At 36.7% G+C, this 27,260-nt stretch overlaps 1 protein-coding gene across 5 annotated transcripts in view; it reads right to left on the reverse strand.

Moving 5' to 3' along the window:
* RBPJ (recombination signal binding protein for immunoglobulin kappa J region) overlaps positions 1–27,260 on the reverse strand; it is a 150,738-nt gene that overhangs the window by 24,215 nt on the left and 99,263 nt on the right. For 4 of the 5 annotated variants that reach the window (XM_085059213.1, XM_085059211.1, XM_085059212.1 and 1 more), the window contains 2 exons: positions 4,063–4,101; positions 602–697 (listed from right to left, as the gene is read on the reverse strand). In XM_085059213.1, coding sequence (XP_084915339.1) covers positions 602–690 — 89 coding nt within the window. In that variant the 5' untranslated portion in view covers positions 691–697; positions 4,063–4,101. Of the gene's footprint in view, positions 1–601; positions 698–4,062; positions 4,102–5,852; positions 6,478–27,260 lie in introns of those variants that run through there. The other variant, XM_085059209.1, reaches the window with a different exon arrangement.

Consider the following 27,260-nt stretch of genomic DNA (forward strand, 5'->3'; position numbering starts at 1 on the left):
ACACACAGGGATGACTGCAAGAGAAGACTGTAGGAAAAGCACCTTTGCCTAAAAAGCATTAATCCTCACGTATGCCTGCAGATCCTGTCCCTTAGAAAAGTACCTGTAATTGTAACATGTACTGTATTGATTTTTGCAAGGGAATACTTATCATATATACAGTCATGATTGACCTATCATTCTTTTTAAACCTAACACAGATGTGATTCAGAAAATTACCTTACTGAGGCTAGCAATTTCCCTTTCATATTAATTTGAAATTATACAGGAAAAAAATCCTCTACAAATATTCACTGTTGATCACCTCATTTACTCCAGAATTAAAATGGAACATTTAAAATAACAATGATTTTAGTTCAATGGCAGAAAAACTTCACCTACAGATAGGGAACCTCTTAGTAGAAATAAGCATCGCTCCATTCAATGCCACAGTTTTACAGCACTTGTTACATAATTAAACAACTCAGTAGGAAGCATTTTATGTTTCTACATACTACAGTGCAATCTGAGGAATTCTGTAAAGTGCTGTGCACCTGACTATACACTATAGTTTCCTTAGCTGGCAGCTGTAAAGAGACCTCAGGAAAGCATAAAAACTTACCTTTTTTCATTTCCATATGATTTCTGCGCAACTTTTGCATGGAGTATTAGCACTGTTTGGTCACCTCGCTCCTTCAGATAATTTCGCATTGCTTCCCTAAAAATTCAAACACAATATAAGCTTTGAAAGTTCTTTTGGTTTTGTTTATAACAATAGAAAAACAGCTTTAGGGAAATAACCCCCAAGGATGTGAAATTCCAAAAAGGCCACTGCCATTAATAGGGTCAAGATATATCTGCTTACTGTTTAAGACAATTACACAGGAAAAAGAAGTAACTATTTTGCATGAAACTAGAAATATGGGGTCTGTGATCATTTACAATTACTTCATTTTCCAGAAAAAATAAAGATGCTTGTGATGTAAAATCGTATCAGTGCCAATAACAACACCATGTTTGAAGTCCTATTTCATAAAGTACCATTCCACAAATATCTGAGTAGAACACATTTTATGAGTTAAATATCTTCTTCATGACCAATTTAATATCTCATGATAATGACAAACTGTTTAAGCCTTTAGCCAAATCAGTAGAATGTTTATAACGAGTTTTCTTTTGGTTTTGAAGATACTAAGAAAAAGTTACATTCTTCAGCATATTGTTTCAACTAGTTTTCTAGAGAAAACATCTACTTCCTGCAGACAATCAGGTAAAAAAAAAAATTTAAAAAGTTTTATTGTTCATCATCACTGTAATTACAGATGTTATATAAATGCTGTAATTACCTCAAACACACCAACAACAATTCCTTGAGAGAACCAAGAGAACAATAACACCCAATCACTCTTCTGTATAATAATCTAACTGTTCATTAAGCAGCATGCCAAATTCAACACCCTAGGCAGGAACACAAGTTCCTAAAGGAGCTTTTGTGGGTTGAATGCACACCAATGCATCCATCTTCAAAGTCATCTACTAGAGAAATTAATTATGAATTTATCAGGAATTTATATAAAAGGATAAAACCCTACAGAAAAGGGGGTTTTTTTTGTTTGTTTGGTTGTTTGGATTTTTGTCTTTTTTCTGTGAGCTGTGTCAACTATTGAATTCCCTTAGGACAGATTTAGAAAACCAAACATTTCTAGTGAAATAATGATAGAAGATAAAAAACAGTATTTTTTGACTAGACCTTTTCCAAAAGAAATCCCCGCACAGAGTTTCATACAGAAAAGCAAGTACATTGAGCCAGAGTTGGGTTGGATTGGACAACAACTCAGTTTTGCTAATGATGTTTTGCAAATTCTTGTGTTTGTCATGCCTGCATAAGACATGATTAATGTCCAGTGGTTAGTGTGCCGATTTTCTGTGTAAATAGCAGGATATCAGAACAAAGAAAAGACGAATTGCTGTTTTAAATTTGGACTAACTTGATCTATCTACATTTGACATTGCTAAAACTGATGTTTATCCATGAAAGTACAGCTGGAGAACTGTCTCAAAGCCCACAGACTTATATATTTACAGCCATTGTTTAAGAATATGTTTTAAACCACAAAACATAATTCACTGAGAAATTATTATTATACATTCCATTATGATATAGATTACCTGCATTTAAGTTGTTTAAAAACTTTTAATAACACAATTTGAAATATTCTATTAAGAGTACTATCACACTAAATTAAGAACATGTCATACTCAAAACTTTTGACTCGTCTACTATTAAAAAAACTATTCAAATCCAGCAACCCACACAGAAAACTGCTACCTAATCTTTATTTAGCATTGTATGAGGAAGAAAATTTGTTTTCTACTGGTCTGTTTCTAGAGCGGATTTGTACAATCCAAGCTCCTGTGAGGACTAGTGATGTTCTCCCTCCAATCCATCCCATCGATATCTTACATGACATCTTTCATTGTTAAATCTTCAAACTCTTCATGAAGGTAGTAGTATAGCAGTTTACATCTAAAACCAACTAGCACAGTATGAACAGAGTAGAGTTGTTCTGCTGGAGCTTGAATGATAATGAGCAGACTATTAGTCAAACCAGATTGCATGTAAACAAAAAACCCACAGCAATTTTCAAATAATTGAACTAAATTCTTTTAAGGGTTTACAGATACATTTTCAGCGTTACATAGAAAAAATCAACCTTAAAAATTTGTTTGACAGCTGATCTATTTCAGCAGCTTACTCTTCAGAGGAAAGTTAGGTTGCTTGTTTCCAGCCTCTATCATCACAGGAAAGGTTTTCAAACTGCTGCTTTGAAGGATGGCTGGCACTTCTCAGATGCCTACCCTGTATTCAGGAAAGAGCAACTAGCATACCTAGTAGCTAAAATCCTGCACATGAAATTTTGATAACTATACTAAACAGAAAACTTAGTTAAAAGCTCTCACTGCATAGTCTTTTTTTTTGGTTGCTCTTTTTAAATCATAGCAGATATGTTCTATTTTTGTTCATTTTTTAAAAAACAAAGAAGATAAATCCCTTGAGTAACTTCAGGGTGATAGTAACAGGTGTTACTACTCGAGATGGAAAGCAGCTCATTACTCAAAACATCGTATTTTCAAATATCCCTGAAGACTGACAGGCCACCAAGAAACCACCATGTTTGCTCAATTACTTGCAAGTCCGTATGGATCAATTTTCCATTGAAATGAAGTTTAATGATGACAAGCTAACCTAAAACTTATCCAGAAATGCAGTGAGACAGATATTCACAACACAAAATGTAAATGCTCCCCCCACCCCATGTGCTAATATAAGTTATCATTTCATTCAAAACAGAGATTGTCAGGGTGAAAAGGGGCTTCCTCTATCACCACACAAAACTATAAAACAAATGTCTTTCAAAAAATTTTTGCTTTCAAGCAAACAGTGGATTTCAAAGCCAGGAGCTAATTATAATTGGCATAGTTTGTGGCACAGAATAATAAATATTTGCATAGGCTGTGTTACAGCAGTTTGGAAAAAGAAGGTGACTACTTAACAGTTTATGGTGTAAATACTACCCAGGCAGGCCAGGAGCAAATCAAGCACTGTACTCCAGTCACTCTAAACACCTTCCAGAATGGAGTGACTTAATAGTTGTATTTGATGTTCTCTTTTATTATTTGGGTTTCACCAAAAATTGGTTGAGATCACTCCTTGACAGCATCGTGTTTAATTCTGGCAGCAAAAAGTTTTACTTTACATGACCTCTCAAGACATTTTTACCCAAGAAACAGATCAGCTCATTCCTGAAGATTAAAACATAAGCAGATCCACATCCTACTTAATAATCTGAAATAAGTGATACATAGAGTCAACACCATTTCTAAAAATGCATTTTGAGCTTCATATTAAAAATACACTACTCTGTTAAAAACTGTACTTCTGGCTGCTGACTGCATACATAACTGAAAAGCTTTGATTTAAAATTCTAGAGTTAGCAAGCCACAAATTTTTAACTTAATTTTTCTGAGAATGGAAATGGTAATTTCAAAAAGTTGTTAAATACCAGTTTCTTTAATGCTTACCTCGTGAGCCGTTTCGGTTGAGGTCGCTCTCCAAATTTCCTGAAAAAAAAAGTAGTTGCTAATTTAAAACAAAAGTGTTTAGTCATAATTTTACATACTGAGATATGCCAATTTCATAATTTTTGATATTGTATTAGAATTTGATGTATTTTCTTTGTAATTTCCTAGATAGATCACTATTAAAATATTAACCACCTCCTTGCAACAGCTTTCCCCATAACAACAGGGGCTTTTTTTTTTATTTGAATGGTAGATAACTTTCTTTATTGAAGTCACACTTGCTCTCAGAATGACTTTTGAAAAGGACAGATACCACAAGAATGTAAAGAAGCAGAAGATCTTTGCGACACAATTGACCAGCAGTGCCAACAATAAGCAGTTATTATCGACATACAGAAATTAACAGACATATCTGTGTTGACAAATCACAGTGAATGCTTTCCATCAGAACAATTTCTCAAAAATCTGTTTTTCCTTCATGACTTCTTACAAAAAGGATGACAACGTTTTCATACATGCCAGTACAAAATTACAGGAAAAATCTCTCCTATGGAATGCAGCCAAGCTTGATCCATAAATAGCCTGCTATATACTGAACATTTTTTTTGCCATAAAGTGTTTTGAGACAGCTGTACTTCTTTCAGTACTTCAACACCATTCTTGAGAGAGAAAACACTCTTCACCGTAGGTTAAGAATTTCCACAGAAGTCTTTATTTACATAAGACACCAAATGAACACACAGCAGATATATTTTCATTATCAAAAACATCCTCAGATTAAACCAAAATGGTCAAGTAAAAGATCTGAAAAAAGGAAGGCTGCACCCAGCAATGTACAATTTAAATCAGGTGAGGAAGTATAACCACAAGCTAAAATGATGACAGAGTTAGGAGAAAAAACCCAAGAAACCGACAACACAAAAACAAAAAACAAAAAAAAAAAGGTAGGCTTAGCTTAACACCTTTTTGCCTAAAAATAAACAAAAACATAAGAGACTGCACTTTTGCTGCCAGTGTTCATAAATATCTCTATGACTTGCCAAACTCATTTTATAAGTGGGCATAGCTTTCCCTTTATGCTTCCTGGATAGGGAAAAGAACCCTTTCCTACTATTGTCCTACAACAGCATTGGAGGCTCGTTAGGACAAGAATTTGATCATTAAGTGATGTGACAAGAAATTCCCCTGTTCATGCAATGGATCTGTCTTGGACAACACAGCAACTGGTGGTGGAATGATTTCAAAAATTCCGACTTAATTACAGTAATCATAGAAATGTACAAATACATAACTATTACCATTTATATAGCTGTGCAAAAACAGCACTCTCCTGAAAAGGCAGTGACAACATTCAGCAAATTTTAAGATTAGTTTTTCAAGACTTGAGAAATAGGTCTTCTAAAATACTGGTAGTCCACTTTACACAGAGGAATTGAATAAATAACACAAAGCCATTTTTTTTTCAATTTAAACAAAGAAACAAAAAATTATTTTTTTCCAACCAGAAATAAGTTCCCTTCATGTTTTACTTTGCTGTTGTTAGTATACTGTTTACTCCTCTGGCTTTACTTTAACTGAAACAATGATAGCAGAATTCTTGTAAGATTTGTTTTCATGTATTTTAAATTTTGAGGTCTATTGGACACAGCTTTCATTTATATTTTTCTCTGTGGTATGCATCACTGCACTGTCATATCTGTAATGCAGAAAGGTAACTAGAAAACCTAAACAGCTTTGAAGTTTGGCAGCAGAAAAGTTACATCCAAAGCCTTTCTGCTTCTAACACTTACCTTTCTGGGATCTGCCTTGCTTGACCTCCTGAGCACACCTGTGCCTCTGATTTTCCCTGGATAACAGTGTGAGTAGGTGTGTATCCCACCTCCCCCATACTATCTATGTAGTTGCTGTTCTCCCCTGAGGACCCAGGATCATCTTTTTTGGCAGAGGGTTCCACTGTCTGTGACTCACTGACTAGACAACAGATTACCTTTAAGCAATACTCTACAAACAACATCCCTATGGATTAGTTCCCTGCTTTTGAGCACAACTCCTGTCTTTGTTTCAATCCCTCTGCACATTTCAATTTACCACAAAAAAAATAAATTAAGAGATGCTAATTTTGGAGCAAATAAGGCATTAAGCACACAACATTTACTTGTACTGCGGCCAACAGATCCCACCCCAGATGAGACCTGATTACAACATAAACTGCATTAACACCAAAAAACCCTTACAGACAAAACAAAACCTCACACTGCCCTAAGGCAACAAGTACCCTTGCAGAACTCCTGACTGCAGTACACACAGTACACTCAGTGCAGTACCTTTCTAAATCATATACGAGCTTTCACCAGCCTCCACCACACAAAATAAAGTTATTTGTGTCACTGTAATCAACTTGCGAACACATATAAATGCTACCCTTGGCAACATTACCTTAAAGAGATGATGTAAAGTAAATTGGGTAGATCTTTTATCATTCTTTCAATATACATTAGAGAGAAGTAGAATAGGATGAAATTGCACCTTGATATTTTGTTTAAGTCCCATTTTAACTGTTTCTAAATTAAATTCAGCTACTTTTCCTGATAGATGACTGATGATTATGCACCCTAGCCATGGTGTCAATGAACAACACTTTCCTGCATCATCACAAAACCATTTTGAAGATGCCATAAATACTCACCTCCCTAGCTCAACCAGCAGTAGTCCGAGAAGTTAGAATTCAAAACTGATTAAGAATGAAACAGGAAATGGAAACATTGCCATGTCATGGCATTATTCTGCCACACCCTCACAATTCTGAAACTTGCAGCAGTGGAAAAAAGTTATCTCAGAGTAATAAAAATCAGCACAAAAGTCAGTATGAATAATCAATAGATTTCATATGCAATTGGCTAAAGAAGGGTAAACAATTAAGGAAGGGGTGGGGAAACTGAGAGCACAAGAGAAAAGTGACAGATGCAAAGACCTAAGTGACTTGATAAAAGATATGCAAAATATGGAAAGGAGATAGTTATTCTCTCTCTGTCTCATAAACACAGGAATTGAGAAATATATCCAATATCAAAAATTAAATTTTAGAATTTTTTCCCTTGCTCTACAAATATAAAACTAAGGAGTGAAACATATTGCTAGAGAATATTGTGGAGGCTGAAAGCAGAAATGGGCTCAAAAGATTAAACAGAAGTCTGGTACACAACTCCTTTAGATTCTATGAAGTATAATGACCTATTTTTTTACAACCTTATTCTCAGGAAAACCTGAACTATGTTCTACCAGCAGCAAAGCAAATAGCATGAGTTAAAAAAACCCAAACCAGTCTACATGTACCCTTTCTTTCATATTCTTTCCTTACTCATGCATTACTGATGACTAGGAGGCATGGGCCAGTATGTATGCTCCTATATTCCAAATCAGCAACTGCATCCAGGATGCCAGGTTTTCAGTCACATTGCAAAACTCAAATATACAAACAAGACACAAAAAATTTTTTTGAAGTATCCCATGTATTTCATTTAATGATTCATGTTGTTTGCTGCGTCCATACGTTTGCAAAGTGATGTAGACGTGTATTGACAATACAACCTGAAGGACAGAATCTATCAGCAACTACTATGCGGGAAAAAAGACTAAGTCTTTTTAGCTTTTCTGGTGTTAACACAGATGAAAATGCAAGAAACACCTGTCTATGGTTGTGTACTAAATGACAGCCACTGCACAAGCTGTGAGTGTTGCTATTTCAAACTTTCATATTTGACTGGCATGTTGAAAAATGAGCCAGTTCAGATACCACAAGGTTACCTGTCAGATATGACAGAGACTGCAACACTTTTCTTGTGTAGGTTTTCACTGGATTTCACTGTTCTGGAATTTCTTTTTATATTCAGTATTTCTGTTTCCCCTTTCTTTCATCTTGAAAATATGCAGATTGATGGATAACAAATATGTACAGGAAAGGAAACTAAAAATGTATCACAGTTCTACTCTTACAGTGGTTATTAGACAAGGTAAGTATATATAATTTGAAGCCCTAATTACAGGCTATATTATATCTGAATTATATTATTATATTATTTTATCTGAATGCTCACCAAATTCCTTTAATTTCCTGGGGTTCTTTAATTTCATTATCCAAGACTAAGTGCTCTTTCAGGTGTCCTGTATTGTGATTCTAGACATACAGTCCACTTGCTGTTTCATTCACATCAGTTCAAGCTGTATTCTATTAGTATTCTCTAACACATTGTACTGGAAACATGAGTGAGAGCATTAGTTACACCATAACCACTTGCTATTGGAGCAACTTATATGCATCCTAATAATTCTTTTCCCAGTCCTGTATTCTTTTCCAACCAGCAGTTAGTATTCTATTATTTCCTGCGTTTTGTCTTCTGATGCTTTGCATAAATCAATTTGACTTCTACATTTTGCACTGTAGGCATAACTGTTTCTTCAACATCATGTCCCAAATCATTCTTCTTTTCAAGTCCATTCTTTTCATTTAGCGAGTCCTGCTTTGCCATTTAAACTTCCTTCCCCCATTCACAGAAACTGAACATATTCTTTCTCCTTTTATCTCTTTACTTCTCTTCAAGAAAGTATGGAAGTTAACAAGTGAACTAACATTAATCTTTTAAGTGCAGTAAATAGTTTTATTCAAATTTTTAATATTCTCAGGTTAGGTAAACACATGGCACAATATACAGGACAAGTTTCAAATGTTTTCAGCCAATAACAGAACGTGAAATCCTATTTGGAATTCCTAGCTCAGACACAATTTGTACTAAAATTTTCTGTGGCAGCAGGAGTATGAATTTTCACTGTTTTCAGCACCAGGAGCACAAAGACACATATAAAGAAAATCTATCAGCAGTTGTATGCCTTTACTAAATATGCGGAACTTTTTTTTTTGTTATGCAGTCTTATTTTTTGGACGTAACTGTTTTGGCTCATTTTTTTATTCAGTGATTCTATGTGTCCAGTCAACTTTGAATGCAAAAATAAATAAATGAAAATTAACCAGAACAGTTTTGCCATTTGCAAGAGAACCAATTATGAAAAAAAAAAATCTCTACAAAATTCACATGCTATCCTATCCTCAACTTTGACCGAAGATCTGTGGTCACTGAACAGCTCTAGCATCCTCCTGCATGGAATATGAACTTCACATTTTTTCGTTATTGGTCTTCAGCCAAGGACATCCTTTTAACAGTCCCCAAGAAAGACCATTCACCTTTATGTACTGAGCACAGAAGCCTTAAAAAAATATTTCCACAATATACAAATAGAGACAAACTTCAGCAATTAGGTATTCTATCTTCACTTGGCCTACAGACTGACACAATTTTTGGCATCTACTCGGAATAGCATGGATCTTCCTGTAAATGGTCTCCAGAGAAGCAAAAAGCAAAAGGGAGTTGTCAAATTCGACTACAGCAGAAACAACAGCTGACTAGAAAGCAAGCATGATGGAGAGGCCAACATGGGGAAGCAGCAGAAACAGTGTGGACTAGAAATGGGAAGACATGAGCCGCAAACTAAGACGCGCTAAATGAAAAACATGGACCTGGGACCACTATGGGAAATGGGGCACCAGAAAAATCTGTGGCAAGGCAAAACATTCAAATTTAACTCCAGAATACACAAAGCCTAGTAAAAATACACTATAGTTACTGTTTTCTCTGTCCAGTTGTTTTGTGTCAGAAGTTTCCCTGGTGTCTTAAAAATTTTAACACTGAAAATAAAAGCAAATACTTTCCTTACCCTGAGGAATCCAAAAACATACTATCCAAAACCAGATTGCCCAGAAAGCTGATAAGTGCCCCATCCTTGGAAACATTCACTGGACAGGGTTCTGAGCAACCTGATCTAACTGAAGATGTCCCGGTTAATTGCACGGCATTTGACTCCATAACCTTTAGAAGTTCCTTTCAAAACAAATATCCATGTGTTGAGATCTCTATTTCCTTTCTGCCTTACACAAGTATGAAGAGATCATGTGGTGCTTAGCTGCCCCCATAGGTAACTAAACCACACAGATACGTATTTCCCCCTCGCCATTGGACGGGTGAAGAGAAAAGCATGAATAAAGAGCAAGAAAACTTGTATGTTGAGATATAAAACTGTTTAACGTACAAAGGAAAAGTGGAAGAAGAGAGAAACAAAGCGAGATGAGCCACTCACCATCTTGATCGATAACAAATCACTTCCTAAACAAAAGCTGGGTAACCTCTCTAAACCCCACTTCCCAGCAGTTTATTGCTGAGCCTGACATTATACGACATGGAATATCTCTTTAGTTTGTTTGGGTCACCTGTCTGGCTGTATCCCCTCCCAATATCTTGTACACCCCTTAATCATTGTGAGGGGACAGACACCAGGCAGAGTAAGAGAGAGAAGGCCTTGACGCTGTGCAAACACTGTTCAGCAAGAGCTAAAATATCAGTGTGTTATCAACACTGTTCTGGTCACAAAGAACACAGCACCATAACAGCTGCTATGAAGAAAATTAACTGTGTCCCAGCCAGACTTAATACAATGAGAAAAGAAAAATGGATGCTTTCTGCATGGGAAACGAGTGCCAGATTTAAGAAAGGCACAGAGTGTGTGTTCACTGGAAAAGTTTCACCACCACACATCTGACTGCCATATCATTTCCAACTGGACCTACGCAACTGCTGGTGCTTTTGACTGATCTACCAAAGGCCTAACATCATTCCTGAACTGCAAAATCAATTCTTTATTAGTCCTGTCACATCATACTACATACCTTGGTATTTGCTGGAGAACATGTTGGAACTCTTTAATAGGCTACAAGAGATGAGTAAAATACCTCAGTATGGATTTTGGAAACAGCCCCCAGACAAGTGTCACAAAGAAACTTCCCTGGAAGTTAACTCACACTGTTCAGTTCAATGGTTTCAGTTCTGCCTCCCTGAGCACAAATGTCTCAACATTGTCATAAATAAGATAGGGCAATCACTAATCTAGGGCAGTATAAGATCCAGGGTAATAAACACAGAAATTAAATACAGAATAGAGTGATTAAGGAAAGTTTTGACTTCCTCAGAGGAGATCCAAGGGAAACAATGCTTGAAACAGGAGGAGTCTAATAAAAAACTTCAGATTTTTATATAGTCTTTGGCAACATCTCAGAATACATTAGGCAATTCAGAAAGAAAGAATGTAAGAAAACCTAACTTCTGCTCTCAATGATGTGAAGTGACAATGAAGCTTGGTGAGAGGCTCAAGTTAAGTCCCAACATTTCTAATATCTATCAAATAGCTGGTATCCCACAAGCCATTACGTGATGGGTTTGGGGAAGAAGAAATACTGCCATTTCAACTGCTCCAAGTGTATTTCAGCCAGGAGTGCAGCAAAAGACATTTCTGTGCTTTGCTTAACTCTGGTTCTAAAAACACAGTCAGCCACCTGTCAGGTAAAACCTTTTCCTTGACCTCTTACAATGCCATGTAACTTGTGAATGAATGTGAAGAGTTTGTGACTCAACAGTCAGACAAAAGCCTTTCAAAGAAAAAAATTGTAAAACAAGAAGTAATTTACAGGTATTTTTTAATCATTCTCCCTCAGCTTTAAAATAACTGCCATATATCTGGAAAGCTAGAAAGTCCGTCAAATGCTCCTTCACCAATTAGTACCAGATAACCAGACCCTCATTGTTCACAGGGTCTATTATTTTCTACCATAAGAAATGAAAATACTTTTCAAAGAATTAATTTCAAGTTGCTTTGTGATCTGTTACCACAAACTCACTATACTACAAGCTCACCAGTACAGGATCTCAAGGGTTTACTTGGCCTACTAAGGTAATCTAAGATCCAAGAAAGCTACATGCTCAGGTTTCCATTCAAAGTTTTAGGATCAATATAAAAGTATTCCTTTTCAGCCACTAACAGAGACATCATCTGAGAAAAGCTGAAAGAGATGGATTTAAGTAGCATGCTAGGACTCTATTTTCTCTTTTTCTTTGTCTATCCTCTGCCCATTTCCAGCTTCAATTTGCTTACCACAGACAAATTAATGAAGAACTGAAGAAGCACTGACGAAAGTTCATATTTATGGACTTTAAACATGCTTGAAACTATCAAAGCCAACACATGCAACACTGCCCATGTACAGGACACATTGATCAGTTCTCAGGAGTGATCCCTTAATCTGGCACTTGTTAGAAAGCCTCCATTCAGATTGAACAGCATACTACAACCTACATGGTAAAACTCAGCTACTCCTCATCAGACTTGTTTTGGATTTGCAGATTTCTATATTTAGGATAACATGTTACATTAACTGCAAAAGCAGATGTACATTTTAAAATGCAAGATTTTCTGTTAATGTAGGCATACTTTTCTGTGCACAGATTTTGGTGAAGACAAGATGTCAATACGGAAAATATTTCTGTGCATTCACCTACACAACCATAGTCTATTACAAACATTTTAGAACACAACTCCCAAGGGAAAATATCATCTGTCACTAGAAAACATTTTCCCATCTGGTGGTTTCACAGACCCAGAGAGTTCCTATGTATTTAAAAAAAGGGCCATTTATGATCCAGGATGGGCTGGCATATAAAGACCACTACAACAGTTCATACAGTGGTTGGATTCACATCACTGTAAACAAGTTTCCTGCTGGAGATAACTGCTGGATTTGATTTCTGTAAGTGTTCCTTATTCCACAATAATATCCTTTATTTTTTAAATAAATCTGAAAATAGTGCACTGCTATGATTTGTCAATGGTAAAAATGCAGAGCTCGAAAAAGTGATGATCTACAGGTTTTACACATGATTAAAAAGTCAAAACACCCCAAGGACATGATTTCTAAGAGATTAACGCAAAAGACATATAATTGTATATATGAATTTGGTTAACATGGAACTAAACACAAGCAATTACCTATGCTCAAACAGAACATTTCCCATTTATCTTTTCCACAGATGAAGACATTAAATAAATGAACCACACAAATGGCTAAAACAAAGCCGCCAGAAGGAAAACTTTACCTTCTCCAAAACAAAAATGGGTTCAATATACACAAGTCTGATCATTAAGGTAATAGTTGCATTACCAGTAACATCCAGCACTAAACAACCACCACACTGGAAACACAAACTAAAGAACTGAAATAAACAAGTTTATATTGTCAAAAAAAAAGGACAGATGATGAAGTAATTCTTACGCACTCTATACTCCACAGCCTACAATTCCACACAACTTTCATTCTTCACAAATTTCTGAGTAAATAAACTTTTCTCAAGCAAACCCCCCCTCCACATTCCACAAGTTTTTTGGTTTTTTGCCCTTCACTGATTTTTGTAGGTAGTTGCAACTTAATGCCATACAGTCTAATCTGACCCAGCATACACCCTGTGTTCCTAAGTATCTACATAGCATCACAGAGTAAAGAGTCCTCGAATCCTTAGATTACTCACACCCTAAATACTCTGTGGTCTTGTTCTTCCACAATATCACACAGCTGAGGTACAGAAACTGCTGAACAAATGACACCTATCTCCCCTGCTGCTCCCTCCAGACACAACTGTGTTTGTAAGTGCAATCCTCCCAAGGCTGACGAAGTCAGACTGACTGACAGCTTCCAGCTCACCCACGGCAGGCTGGTTCATCCTTCAGATGAACACATGCACTAACAGAGTCACATGCAGTCATCACCTCGCTCTCACTTTTGCCTGCCAGCAGCACTTAGGCCCTGATTCTCATTAGGGTGTCTACTGTGACAAATATTGCTATAAAGACTTTTTCCTGAAAGTTACAGTTGAATTAAAAGCTAATCCATTTTTAAAAATAAAAACAGTTTTCATATTCATATACAATGAACCAATCTCAGCCAACTTGCTTTGAAACACTACTGACACAAGGTACCTTCTTTCTTATCCATCCTACAAAAGGAGATAAAATTAATTAAAATGTCACCAATCAAGAATGTCTAACGGACATGGACAATGGATTTCTACTACTCCTGAAGTCCCTTTCTCCTCTGTAAAGAGTGAATGATGGGTGGTCCAACTGCACTGTGACTCTTTGGAAGCAGGGGGCACAGCAGCCCCTGAAATCACAAAACCAGAAAGTTTTTGATCAATACACAAAACATTCCCCCTCTTCAACAACAAAAACAAACAAAAAAAAAAAAGACCCACCTGCTCCAGGGTGAATGCCACCAACCATGCACTATCACATCTTTGTACTGCATGATTCAGTATACTTATATACTGACTACAATTAAAGAATTTAAGTCCTCCAACATAGGGAGCATGTTACGTGTTTGAAACAAGTCTTCCACTCTACAGCACTGTACACACTTTTGGCACTATATCAAATAATACTGACAAAAACACAATACAAAAAGCTCTGCTTCATTTAGTCACGCCCTCTCACTGCAAGTCACTGGTTCAATCAGAAACTCCCTCTCCCTCTTCTGACCTGCTTTCATCCTCCCACATTGCTTTCATTGTCCTCTCTTTTCCAATCCCCATAAAATCACAGAAACACAACTGCAATTTAAATGCAGCTTGCACTGTATCAGGAAGCAGGCTCACTTTTAAATAACTTACAGAAAGTAAACAAATTAATTTCTTTATAGCCGTCTACCTACATTTGAAAAAAACTCCATGTAGTAATCACTATACTTGTATATGACTCTAAAAGTCAAAAGTCTTGTCCAAACAGAACGTAATTTTAATCCACACAGAATTCACACAACTCTGCCACACTAAGTGAGGCAAGGAAGTCAGTAATGATAGCTTGTTTAATGAGGAAGTGCCTAAACATACACCTGGAGATGTGTTTTCCCTGCTTTTGCTTTTAGCTGTAGGTACGTGCAGCAAGAAGCTAGTAGTTCAAAGATCTCAACTGTACAAAAGAACTTAGTATCAACTTAAAGGACAAAGCCATTAAAATGTAGGAGTGGTGTAGAATGCGAGAAACACAATAAAACATTACTCAATTTATTAAGATTCCTTTATTATTCACATGTATTTATTTCTTTTTTATTAATTGGCTCAATAATAACATCGGCTCAAATGTTGAGCAGAAACTGCAGACTTGGACACATGGACACATGTACCTTAGCAACTGAATGAGTTATCAGCTTGAAAAATCAGCATGCCAACAGAATCCCAGTCCCTAAAACACAGTATAATTTGCTCAGCTATTGTAACTGCACAGGGAATGTGCTCATTAGTTTTATCTTCATCCATTCAAACCAAAAAAGAGCGAATACTTGGAAAACACCTGCACATAGTTCACAAAACTGACTGTTAAAGTAATGGTGATACATAAAATCAGTCTGGCACATGATTCCACACAAAACACCCCACAGTCACAGCTTTCACTGACAATGACTTTGCTCAGCTTACGATTATTAGGATTCTTCTTGCTCATCTAACACAGCAAATTTTCCTCAGGAACTCACCTTGCACATCACCTTTGAATACACACTTCACATGCAAACTTGACTTTTATTTCCTCAGAGAGTGATTATATGTCCCCTACTAAACTATAATTTAAGTATCAGAAAGTCCTTAGAAAACAAGCAGTTAGCTTTTAAGAAATTAAATTTCTAAATATGACAAGAACAGAGCTATTGAGTACCAAACCAGTGCTTTTTACAGTTACTACTGGCCCACAACTGGAAACATGATTTAGGCTGAAGAATCTTTTTTTTGAAGCATGAGGGAGAAGCTACTAAATTTTTATCTCTGTTGCCCAAATACTTGAAAAAGTCACAAATTAGGTATAAGAGGAGACTTTTTTGACCACTTTCCTGCCAATACAGGAACCTTGCACTATAGTATAGTACCTAAGGATTTGTTCAATGTTCATTTCAATGACTGAATGTCTGCAGTATTCAAAGACCAGTTTCCCCTCTGTAAATATAATTTCCATCCTTAACTGGAAGATAAGCACTGATATTCTGTGCAAAAGGTAATTTAAAAAAAACTAATAAAAAGAAGGACAAAAACTTAAGGTTCATGGTTTTCTTTGCACTGCCACTGTTCACTGTAAGGCCAAAAATACATAATAGAAGAAGAAATTGTGAATGATTTTATAAGGAAGTGGTAAAGACCCATATTGACCTTGCAAAGGCAGAAGATTTTCAAAAACGCAGACTAACCTCACTAACCATAAAGGCAAATATGTACTTCTTTGGAGCACCTCTTGAAGAGATAACAGGTTCTTGACAGGGACAGTCATTGGTCAGCTTCAAAATTTCTAACCACTGCTTTGTTAAAAGTAATACAATAATCATTCTTCCACACCCTTTTCCTTACCCTATATCCTCACAAAGGAGCTTTATTGCTACAGCAACTGCTTCCTATGAGCAGAAAAACAAGGAGAATGGACTAATCTGTCTCTAAGGGGCTTACTGTCCCTGCTCCAAGCTCCTCAACCAGCTTCCCCTGCACCACCTGCAGAGCTCAGACCTTCAAAAGGAGCTAACTCAATCCATCAATCTGGCACACCACTAATACACAGGGAAGCAGGACACAGGGAAACCAGTTGTGTTGGTTGCAGAAAGCTGTTTGGTCACCTCAGCAAACTCAACTTTAACAGAAGCGAAAAAAGATTACACAGAAAGAGAAGCCTGTAACTCTCATGAGAAAGAACTATAATGCAAGGAAACAAACAGAGGAATTCTGTAAGGAAAATGACTTGTAAAACCCAAGTCTTAAGCAAAAGACTAACATCCTTAGTCCAAGTTTAGCTTAGGATAACTAAAAGACTCTCATTCCAAGCACAGTCAGAACTTAATGCCAAATGACAGCTAAGTAAACTAACATCTCCAAGGTTTAAGTAGACCAACTCTGACAAGTCTTGCTGCAAGAGTTGAAGTCACCACTGTCTCAAATGCCTTTCCAACCTCTCTGCCAGGTCGGGGAAAGCAAACGTGCCTGTGTCCCAGCTGCTCCAGTTCACAGTTGGACTGCAGCTTCAGAGGCAGCTGAGCTGATTTGTCACTGCCAAACAGGTCTTGCCTGGCAGCTTCCCTCAGCTGCACTGGCCTACCCTCACACCAAACTCCAGCATTTACCAGACCTTTCCACAAATAAATTCAAATTAGTAACCCAGAAAAAAACCTACAATTCTTGGGAGGACAGAGACTAAAGGAAGGAAGGAAGGAAGGAAAGTAAACTTCATTGATTCAGTCAGGAACCCAGTGAATGGCAGCACCACCTCAGTGCAATCAACAGGCACACAGGAGAACATGACCTCCTACTTCGGTAGCAGGGCACTGTTAGAAACCTGGTGCACCTCTACCTTCAGTTTAGATCCACTTAATTGTATTTTAAATCATGTAAATTATAATAACAAAAAGCCAACAAAAACAGTTCATACATTCCCTTAATTGGTCTCGTTTTAGGAACTGTAAGCTCTGACCGCAGTGCTTAGCTTTCCAAAGCATGTTTCAAGAGCCATTTTTAAATATCTTTACTGTATTTTTTCACTTCTAAAAAACACCTTTAGGGAATGGGGACAATCCCCTATCATCTCCCTCCTCCAGCAACTCAGTCATTTCAGTCAACTTTTTTTACACAATATAATTTCTTTTTTTTTTTAAACACTATTATTACAGTATGTAACCTCTCCTTTCATTCCCTTCCTTCCTCCAACTTCTGTACTGTGAGCCTTCAAAATGGAATATGGAAGCAGCTCCTTATATTCAATAAAAATAAACTGCTAGAGTTCTATAAGCTATAGAACTATGTTTCTGAACTACGTCTCAACCACTGACACTAGTCTAGTAAAACAATTCAAAAATTGTATCAGTATGTAAGCAGAGAATAGGTTATCAGTGCCTAAGCAGGTTGCCATGAAAAGAGTAACTTCCAAACTGGCAAACAGAATTGATCTCTTCTGTAGATTAAAATGATGACACACAACCTGTGCATATGTATACTTTTTAATAAAGCTGTATTTGGCACCAACCTGTGTTACAAAATTATAGGGTTTCCTAGATATCAGACGTTTTCTTGCATCACCCAGGAATTACGTGGTTACACTAACTGAGCACAGTTGCAAAATGAGCTGTCAGTATCCTAGAATTAATCAATCTCAAGTATATTGTTTCGTAATTAAGCTTATGAATACATCATCCCATGAATATAAAAACAACAGCAATAAACACATCCCAGAAAAGAATGAAAGTTAGAAGGCTCTTTTTCAACTTTCTAGGACAACTAAATCAGTTGGAGGCCATTCTTCACTGTTAAGCTTTTTCACTGTGATTGTGCTGCAAGTCTCTAACTGGGAAGCACTTTATATAAGCAAATTATTTTTAAAAACTTTTAAAGTCCCATAACTTGCATAGACAGCAAAATTAGGCAATATCCCATATGCAATTTACAAACTTATGTTTTAAGAAAAACAATTGTTTAAAAATATTTAAAAGTTTAGGACTTTTTGTCACTGTTGTTGAATTAGTTAACAGTGAACTAGTTAGTGAACAGTTAAATTTTAAGTTTCTATGATATTAAATTATACTGCAGCTACAGCCCCTGCAATAGTTAACAGAGCATTCCAACATCGGAACGACAGAAATTCATATTCCCATTCAAAAAAACACTTGACGGAGAAAGAGGAAAATAGGTAAGTAAAACAAAAACTGTATTTCTGTTTAAATTTTATAAGCTAGAAGCTCATTTTAATTATTGCTAGTTTTAATTGTAAAACTAAAATATTTAGAAACAAATTGGTAGAGAAATACAATATCCACACTGCCAACCATCAAATATGATAATACTTTTAACAACTGTTATGGTAACGGGGTCAATGATCCCTGTACAAGATAATTAAATGGACACTCCAATAATAAACTTTTACTCCTCCTTATCACAGTACATTTACAATAACCATATGAAAAGATTAGATTACATGGCTGGAATGTCAGCAAGCTAACACCTTATCATCCTTTCTTCTGGTATTATAGTATTACAGCTCTCTCATATAGTTACACATGCTTCTATTGTGCCCTAACAGCTTTTATGCAGAACTTTTCATAAGAAAAAAAATATGAAGAGCACAAATGCAAAGCAGTTATTATTGTCCATTTTTTAAAATGGAAATTGTGTGAATCATACTTAATTCAAGGCGGCTTGCTTTTCAGGTTTGTCAAGTTTAAATTCCACACAGATGCAAATTACTGGTAAAACTTCTCCCTGCATCTTAATGAGCTACACTATAAACCATGAAGCCAATTTGAAAACAAGAATGTTTCTGAGACAAATTTTACTTGACTTTGGTATTCTAAGTACTTAAGGAACCAGTATTTTAAAAGAAAATTTTACCCAATGGCACTTAACTTCTGCATGATCTTGAACCTGTGACTGCTACAACACTCATTTCCCAGAATAACGCCTGTGCTGGCACAAATTTTTTGCAAGAATTTTACAGCAGAAAAGTGTGCCTAAGGAGTGTTGCAAAGACTCCCAACCACTGAGCTCTGAACCTAGCCTCTTTTCAAAACATTGTCTCAGCCTTCCAAGTACATTCAGGCCAGAAGGGAAAGTAAATGGTCAAAAGTGTCTTCAAGTACTAAACAACCAAATTTGTCATTTCAGTCAGCAGCTACAACCACATCAAGTGTACCTTGACCAGTTTAAAAATTATTGCCAACACAAGACTACCAAGTATATAGTATGTGGAACATACCAATCTACAGGGAGATCCCCTTCCTGAAATTTCTGCTTACTGCTGATTCAAACGGGGCAGACTGAGCTCTCCAAAAAAAAGAAAAAATTATTGACAAATGCAATCACTAAGGTTCAACAATCAGACAGATAACTTTGGAGCCCATAAACCAGTTCTAAGTTTAAAAAGAAGAAAAGAGTTTTTAAAGACAATTATGTTACTATAAGTTTTATAAAAACTGGAAGTTGGATAGATATTTCCAAAATACCAACGTCATTGAAAAAGACAAGCAGAATTTGGAAATTACTGTTCCACAGCTAATCACTTTGTACATACCATTTGGATATGTTACATGACAATGACATACATGACATACATGACAATGACATACATGACAATGCAGTCTAAACAAATGAAGGAAATTCAGAATGCCAGTTTTAAACTGCTTACATTATCTTATATGGTTATGGGAAAGATTAAATACTGTGAAGACACCATTCATATTGAATACAATACTAGCATTTCATTTTACAAGTGTTTTGCACGTTATGTACTTACTGCTCACCTAGGCATAAGAAGTAGAGAAACCGTTTGCTCAATACCCATATTGTAAACGGAGGGTCTTGAGGATTTCTAGTGACAATAACACATTATGAAATGCAACTTAGCTGTTGAGCTACACACAGTTTCAGGGCCCCTGCCTTAAGTGCGTTTTTAAACAAAAAAAAGCTCATGAGTTGCATACTGAACTTATTTACAACTACAAATCTCTTGGAACAGGTATCAAAGTTATGTTGTATTTACTAGCCTGAAGAAAGCCTAATAAAACATTCTGGCAATTTAAAGATAAGTGCAATACTGTGTAAATTTTTTAAAATTTCCCCAGTGATTCACAGATTGTAATAATTTGGTGTGCCAAGTTAGCTGCCATATTTGCTATGGTAGCATCTAGCTTTTTAGATAGATGGTACAGCTATGGGGCAGGGGAAGGACTGCTGGACTATTTGTACCACAAGAAAGGTAGTGGGAGAAGTGAAACATGGGTGACAGGTTTGGAAGCCTGAGGTATTTTTCACTTCTGTTTTGTATTTTTCCATATACACAGGAAACTCCCTCAGGGGGAGAAAGAACAACTTCCCTACAGCTAAATAAAAGAACATGCGTAAAACAGAAAAGCCACTCAATGTTTCCATACCTCAATAAATAAAAATGTAAAGAATCAGACAAAACCTTTAACACTGAGATAGCAAAATCCAGTTTTCCTACCTCCAGAATTTCTTCAATGTCTTTGCAGTAATAGAAAATTCAAGAGACAATGGCCTCCACACATATATATGCACATCATTATCTAACTTCAGAGAGTTCATTCTGTTCCCCAGCCTTAGACCAGCATAAGCCATTCCTCTCCATTCCCTGTTGCTATTACAAAGTGAGGCAAAGATGAGGAAGAGGGACAGAATTAAGACAATCCAGGCAGGGGTGCAGGGCCTTCTGCTCCCACTGCTAGTGGATGCAAGGGTTATTCTTATTCAGGCCAAGGTTCCAGCAATAGGATTAATGGACAGCTGAAGAAGAGTAAGAACCATACAAACCTAAATGGTACCTCCCCTGAACATTCTCCTGTCTGTGACTATTTTCAGTTCAGTGCAAGGCAATCCCAGGGCAACTTGATATCATCAATACTATCAGCCTCAAAGAGCTGCCCCACACCAAAATGAAAATTTAGTTTCAACAGGTCAGCAAACCCAGTTTCATACTGGAAGGACACTGGAAAAGCCTGCAAATCACACAGCTCAGACGCCGCAGACGCTCACCGTTGACCAAAGTGCTGCGACAGAATGCCACTGCTGCCTGAAGGTAGACACAGAAACCAGCTGTCAAGTGCGGCATGATAATACAAATGCTTATTAATAAAATTAACCACAAACTTTAAGGCAAGGCATAATAAATCTCTACTGGTAATTTTTTTTGGTGGGGGGAGGTGAAGGAGTGGTGTTGTGGAGTTTTCTGAGTCAAATTAGTTTTTCAGGTTTTTTTCAAAAAGAAAGCATTTACCAGTTTTCCAACAGAGACTGGCAGCTACAATGCACAGTGTCCTTTAGGAAATAAATCTTCATCAACCACACAAACAATGCCATGACAGGCACCCAACAGCTATTCAGCTATGCTCCTTTTACTAGTTATAAGACCTGGCTGACCATGCCAGCACACCTTGAGACAAACCTGAAGTATACTCAACATCGGCACACCATTCTTCCCAAAACACAAGGAGTATAGAGGGCTCCAGTTTTTCTGGCTGCTTTGATAGTGAAAAACAGAGTCCAGCCTTTAAGGTATAGTAGAGCGCTCTTTCAAGGGCTCCCTAGATCTGCAGGCCACCCAACTGTTTGCAAGCAGTACGAGTGACAGGTGAATACATGTTACTTACAGGAATGACACTGTGCAAGTCCTAGGGCACTTTGAACTCAGAGTCCTCAAGATGTTTCTACAGCTACAATTAACTACAGACACTGCAGAAAACAGGCAGAAGAAGCCATCAAAAGGACTGAGACAGCAAGTCAAAAGCAAGTGGACAATGCAATAAACGGCCGAGAGCAGAGAAAATGCAGTGGATTCCATTACAGATTATTTGGCAAAGGAGAAGCTGATAAATGACTCAATTCTTAGGAGAACTGCATGAGGCTACTTTTGGCTTCCACGAAAGAAATTAAGAAAGCAGCTGAAGAAAAGGAAGTGGCCACAGACTGGAAGAGCAATGGTGATCTGGGACAATGCTTAAGTGTTTGTTTCCTGTTTCTCCAACTATGGACCAGTGTTTCAAGACTGATACTTTGAAGATTCCTTTTACCAAAGGAAAAAACCTTTAAGCAAAGGAGAAAGGCTGCACACATGAGTCTTGCTGGCTGGAACCATTATGCAATTCTGATATCCAAAGGACATGCCTGACTTTCTAAATGTTGTTGCAAAACAAAGTGGGAAGAATGCATTAGACAAAGGGCTACATGAGCTGTTTAATCAGCAAAAGTAAACTGAGGCTCACTGTTCAAAGAAAAAGCACACCATTGTTACACATCTACTTCTAGAACATCTTTATATTAAGCTTTCAAATACATGTTTTTTGTGAAGCAAGAACAGACAAGATCATAACATGTATCACTAATAAAGATCCCTTCTTTAATGAGAACAAAAGTGTAGGAGAGAAGTATTTCAATCAAACTGGTAATTTTTAAACTATTTAAGATACCCGGGGTATGACACCATTTTGCTAAGGTTCTGAAAAGATATTAAGAAAAGCAACTCTAATGCTTATATTGAAGCACTGAAACAGGAAAAAAGAAAAGTTACCATTTTATGCAGAACATCACACATACTCTTTTAACCCATCTTATGTTAGAAGAAACTTTCTGTATAGTAAATATTAATCCAAGTTGCATATTAAAGCTGTACAACAAACACTCTTAAGTGTGTCTGCATATACAGACACACACCCACCACTTTTTGGCCAATGCTTATTTACAGAATTTAGTTTTCAAAACCTGATCTCAGCTTTACTTTGTTTGCTTTCATCACTTCAAAAACAATCCTTTCTCCCTGTCCAGTTTCTTTAGAAATACACCATGTTAGTAAGAACAAAGTGTCCTGCTTCTTCACAGCTTTCAATATACACTCTACAAAGCCACTAGCAACAGACTGCAGTCTGTATTCATTCAAAGTTCTATTTTATCCATTCTCTTTGGAGTAGCAAAAGGATAAAAAAATAGTAATGGCTTCCCATACATGAAGAGGATTGAAACATTTCAAAAGAAAGAAGGGTGGCAAAAGCAAAATAAAAAAAAAAAAAACCAAAAACCAAAAAACCTCTTAAAAAATAATAAAAATAATAAAAAAAATCCTTAGCTATGTCTTCTTCCCTCTCCCAAAATATATTTCCTGCCTTCACAGTATTATGACTGGATCTTTCTTTGGCTTTACCAATATAACTTCAGTTTTACCCTTCTCTCTCTGTGTCAATGTTTTGTCTTTTGTTACGAGATACGTGGGGTTTTTGAATCCTTGAGATTTTCTCTCCAATTCTCATGAGTTCTTAAGGGAGAAGACAAGTCGCATACAAGTGCTCATTAGAAATCTCCTCTCATGATCAAAGACACTCATAAAGAGAAGTTTCAAGCTCCAAAAAGTAAGGAATAGGGTTTGGACTTGATTTGAAACATACAGTTGTTAGATTATCACACCAATTGAGTAGCAATAGTGACTTCCCGCTCTGTAGATAATGGTGGTGGTGATGCTCTAAGTACACCACAAGCCTTACACAGCAAGTAACAGCAAAATTCAGGGGAAAAAGGAACAACACTGCTGGGAAGTAGTCTGAAAGTACTGCTCTGGACAAATGTAAGTGAACACGGATTGCCCAGGAACTAAGAGAATAGGGCTTACACAGAACCTTCACTGAAAAAATAACAGGCAAGGTATTCTGGTGTGCTACTCCATTAAAAGTAATTAAAGGTAAAAGAAGTAGAAGCAAAACTAATTGAGGGCTGCTCACAAAATTCAGGAGAGAACGTGACTGAAAACGACTTAGCAAAATACAATACCCTATGTTATTTCAATATGCTTTACATGTAACAAGAGGAAGCAGAATTGACCAGAAGAAACTGGAATCAGAGGAAAGCAATGTCAAGCAGTGGCTATACATGTTTTTCAACTAATGTCAAAACAAAAAAGAGAAAAATATTAGCTAAGAATGCAAATTGTACAATGGCAGAATAGTATTTTTCATCTTAAAAAAAATGTAATGTCATTACTGAAAAAAATCTTCTACAATCAGGGGCATTAGGTAGGAGAATACTGAACACTGTTCCAGACACAGCAACAGAACACAACAAAATAAATATCAGAAGTGCAACTGGTAAAATCTGCTGGGTACTTCCAACAATGATATCCACAATTTGAATCCCATGCAGAAGCACAAACTTCCAGTAAGTGAAGAAGTCTCTTATCACTACAGATAAAATATTCATCACTACCTAATAACTTCTGGCAAACAGGTCTGTTGCTTTTAGTTTGATTTTTTTAAAGAGAACCAGGCAAACTGAAAAAGATAAACTTTTAAATTTGAACTGATGCAATACAACTTTCATGACTATGCAAACCGACAAGTCTAACCAGCCTACTGCTAACTCCAAGTGCCATCCAGCAATATGGTGAGACTGTAAGGCAGTAAGGTCAGTCCAGTTTTTCTGATTATTTATGAAGTATTTAACAATCAAAAAAAAAAAAAAAAAGTTAAGATTTTGTCTAGAAAAACCATGGAAACCAGAAACATTTGAAAAACAAGGGATATGGCCAGAGTTTTTCTTCTTATATATTTTATTTCCATGTGGAAATTCAGGCTACATTCAAGGAACATTCACATAAGGACTGGCTTCACAGTCTATCTTGAAAGGAGCATACCTTCTGAGGTCACCCTTTGTTTACTGCAGTCTCAAAAGCCACATGCAGATGAAGCCAGTCGAAAAGAACAACTATTACCATTAAAGCACAAGGGATCCAGTAACAAGAGCTGCCCTATACTTTCTGGTAGTCTTTAAAAATCGCAGATCACTGTTAAGGCCTGGTCTACTTTTCCTTTGCTGCCATTTGAAGAATGATTTATCACTTCAGTAAGTTCATTGGGAGTAAAACTTCTCAGTAAAACCTTTTTTAAACATTGTTTCATAACAAGTCCTTTGTTTTGCCTGCTAACTGTTGTGAAATACAGGTATTTTGCCCACTGCAAAAAAAATGCAGAAAGTTCTGACGTTTGTTTTGGCTTAGTTCTCGCATTTGTTTTAACACAGTTCTTGGTATTTTGAGAGTGCTTCTATCTAAATGTAAGCACTGGGAACACTAATCTTATTTACTGTATTATCAAATCTGAACATGAGCCTGGCTAACATCTATAGTATTAATTAAAATAGATTATCAGAATAGGTTTTCATGCCTTTCCTGTTCCAGGTGATCCTTAGAGTAAAAAATTTACTTTTGCTCTCGAGAACTGCCTGTTTTTTCTCTCTACCAAACACATTCTTCTATCACACTTACAGACAAACTAACACACGTTAACCTCCATAATCAACAGCAAAACAATTAACACAGGAGGGCATTCTTGTAAATTTAGATACAAAGATCCCTTAAACTTTTATATGGTGATCAGAATTCCGTGTCAGTATCATCTGTGCTGACTGAAAGGATTTGTCACAATGCATCATGCGTGCCACAAGCCTCTTTCAAAGAGGACGCCTGATCCCAAATACTTATTTTGATTAACTGCTCTGCATGCCTTATTAATGAGAAATTTGTAACACACACCTAAAACAAACCAAAAGCAACATTAACCAGGCAATAGTAAATGAAACTTGGAATGTAAAAGGAAAATTTAAAAAATAAACAAAAATCCCCCAAACAAAAAAACATACAGAAAGCCTCAGCCAAACAAACAAACAAAAAACAAACCAAAAAAAACCTCAACAAACCAACAGCAAACCAACAACACCCCAGGACTCCACGCTGGCAAAGAAGTGCTGAACAGCAGAAGAAAAAAAAAAATTGGCCAGAAAAATACTTGGACATAAATACATGTCCAAAATAGTTTTGCTATATCCCCATAACTTCTGGAAGATATTACTTTATTGAGGATTTTACTAGTCGTCACTGTATATCTACTATAAAACTAAGAGAGCATGAAAAGAAGCACACACATGCAGAATAACAGCAGTCTTTCAACAAAGCCTTTTCTTTTCTGAATTCTGACACTCACTACTGAAACCAGAGCTGGGTGGCAGATTTGGAAAGTGGTGGAATATTTTCAATTTTGAAAATAAGTACCTATACAGAATAATTTCTCCCGCTGTATAAAAACTGCAGCACCACCTCATTACATGGCACATTTATCTACTGGTCATGCCCTAACCATAACATTTGTCCCAATTATGTAAGAGCAGCATCTCTCTAGTGTCCACTCTAATACTCCTCACTATAACCAAAACACACTAATGATGAATACAGTCAACAAGCCTTCTTTACCATACCTTTCTGTTATGCAGATGAAAAACCTAAGCAAGTCTGATTTCTCCTGCCCAGCTTTCACAGCCACAGTTGGGAGAGAAGACATGATGTCACCTGTCAAAACCCAGCGAATGGCCCATAACTACAGCGAGTGTGAGAACAGAGGCAGGAGACAGTAATTCTATTTCCACATCTCCACAGACTCGGTTTGGCCTTGGCAAGTCACTGTTTTCTTGCGCTTGTTTTTGCATGTTCAGGACATGAAGAGCTTTTACGCAGACGGCTGGAACAACAACAACAATAACTGAATAAAGCTAATTATTATTTATTCTGCCTGGCCTTAGAACTCTTCCACAATGACATAAACTAGTGTGCAAAAGCACCTCCAAGACTCTAGAACCTAATTTTGAAGCTTCTTTTATGCAAGATCACCAGTGAAAGCAGTAACAGCCCTTATCAAGACAACCTCTCCTGTAATCAAT

The sequence above is a fragment of the Lichenostomus cassidix genome, chromosome 4, assembly GCF_008360975.1.
Source record: "Lichenostomus cassidix isolate B80296 chromosome 4, HeHo_3.0, whole genome shotgun sequence".
Classification (NCBI taxonomy): Eukaryota; Metazoa; Chordata; class Aves; order Passeriformes; family Meliphagidae; genus Lichenostomus; species Lichenostomus cassidix.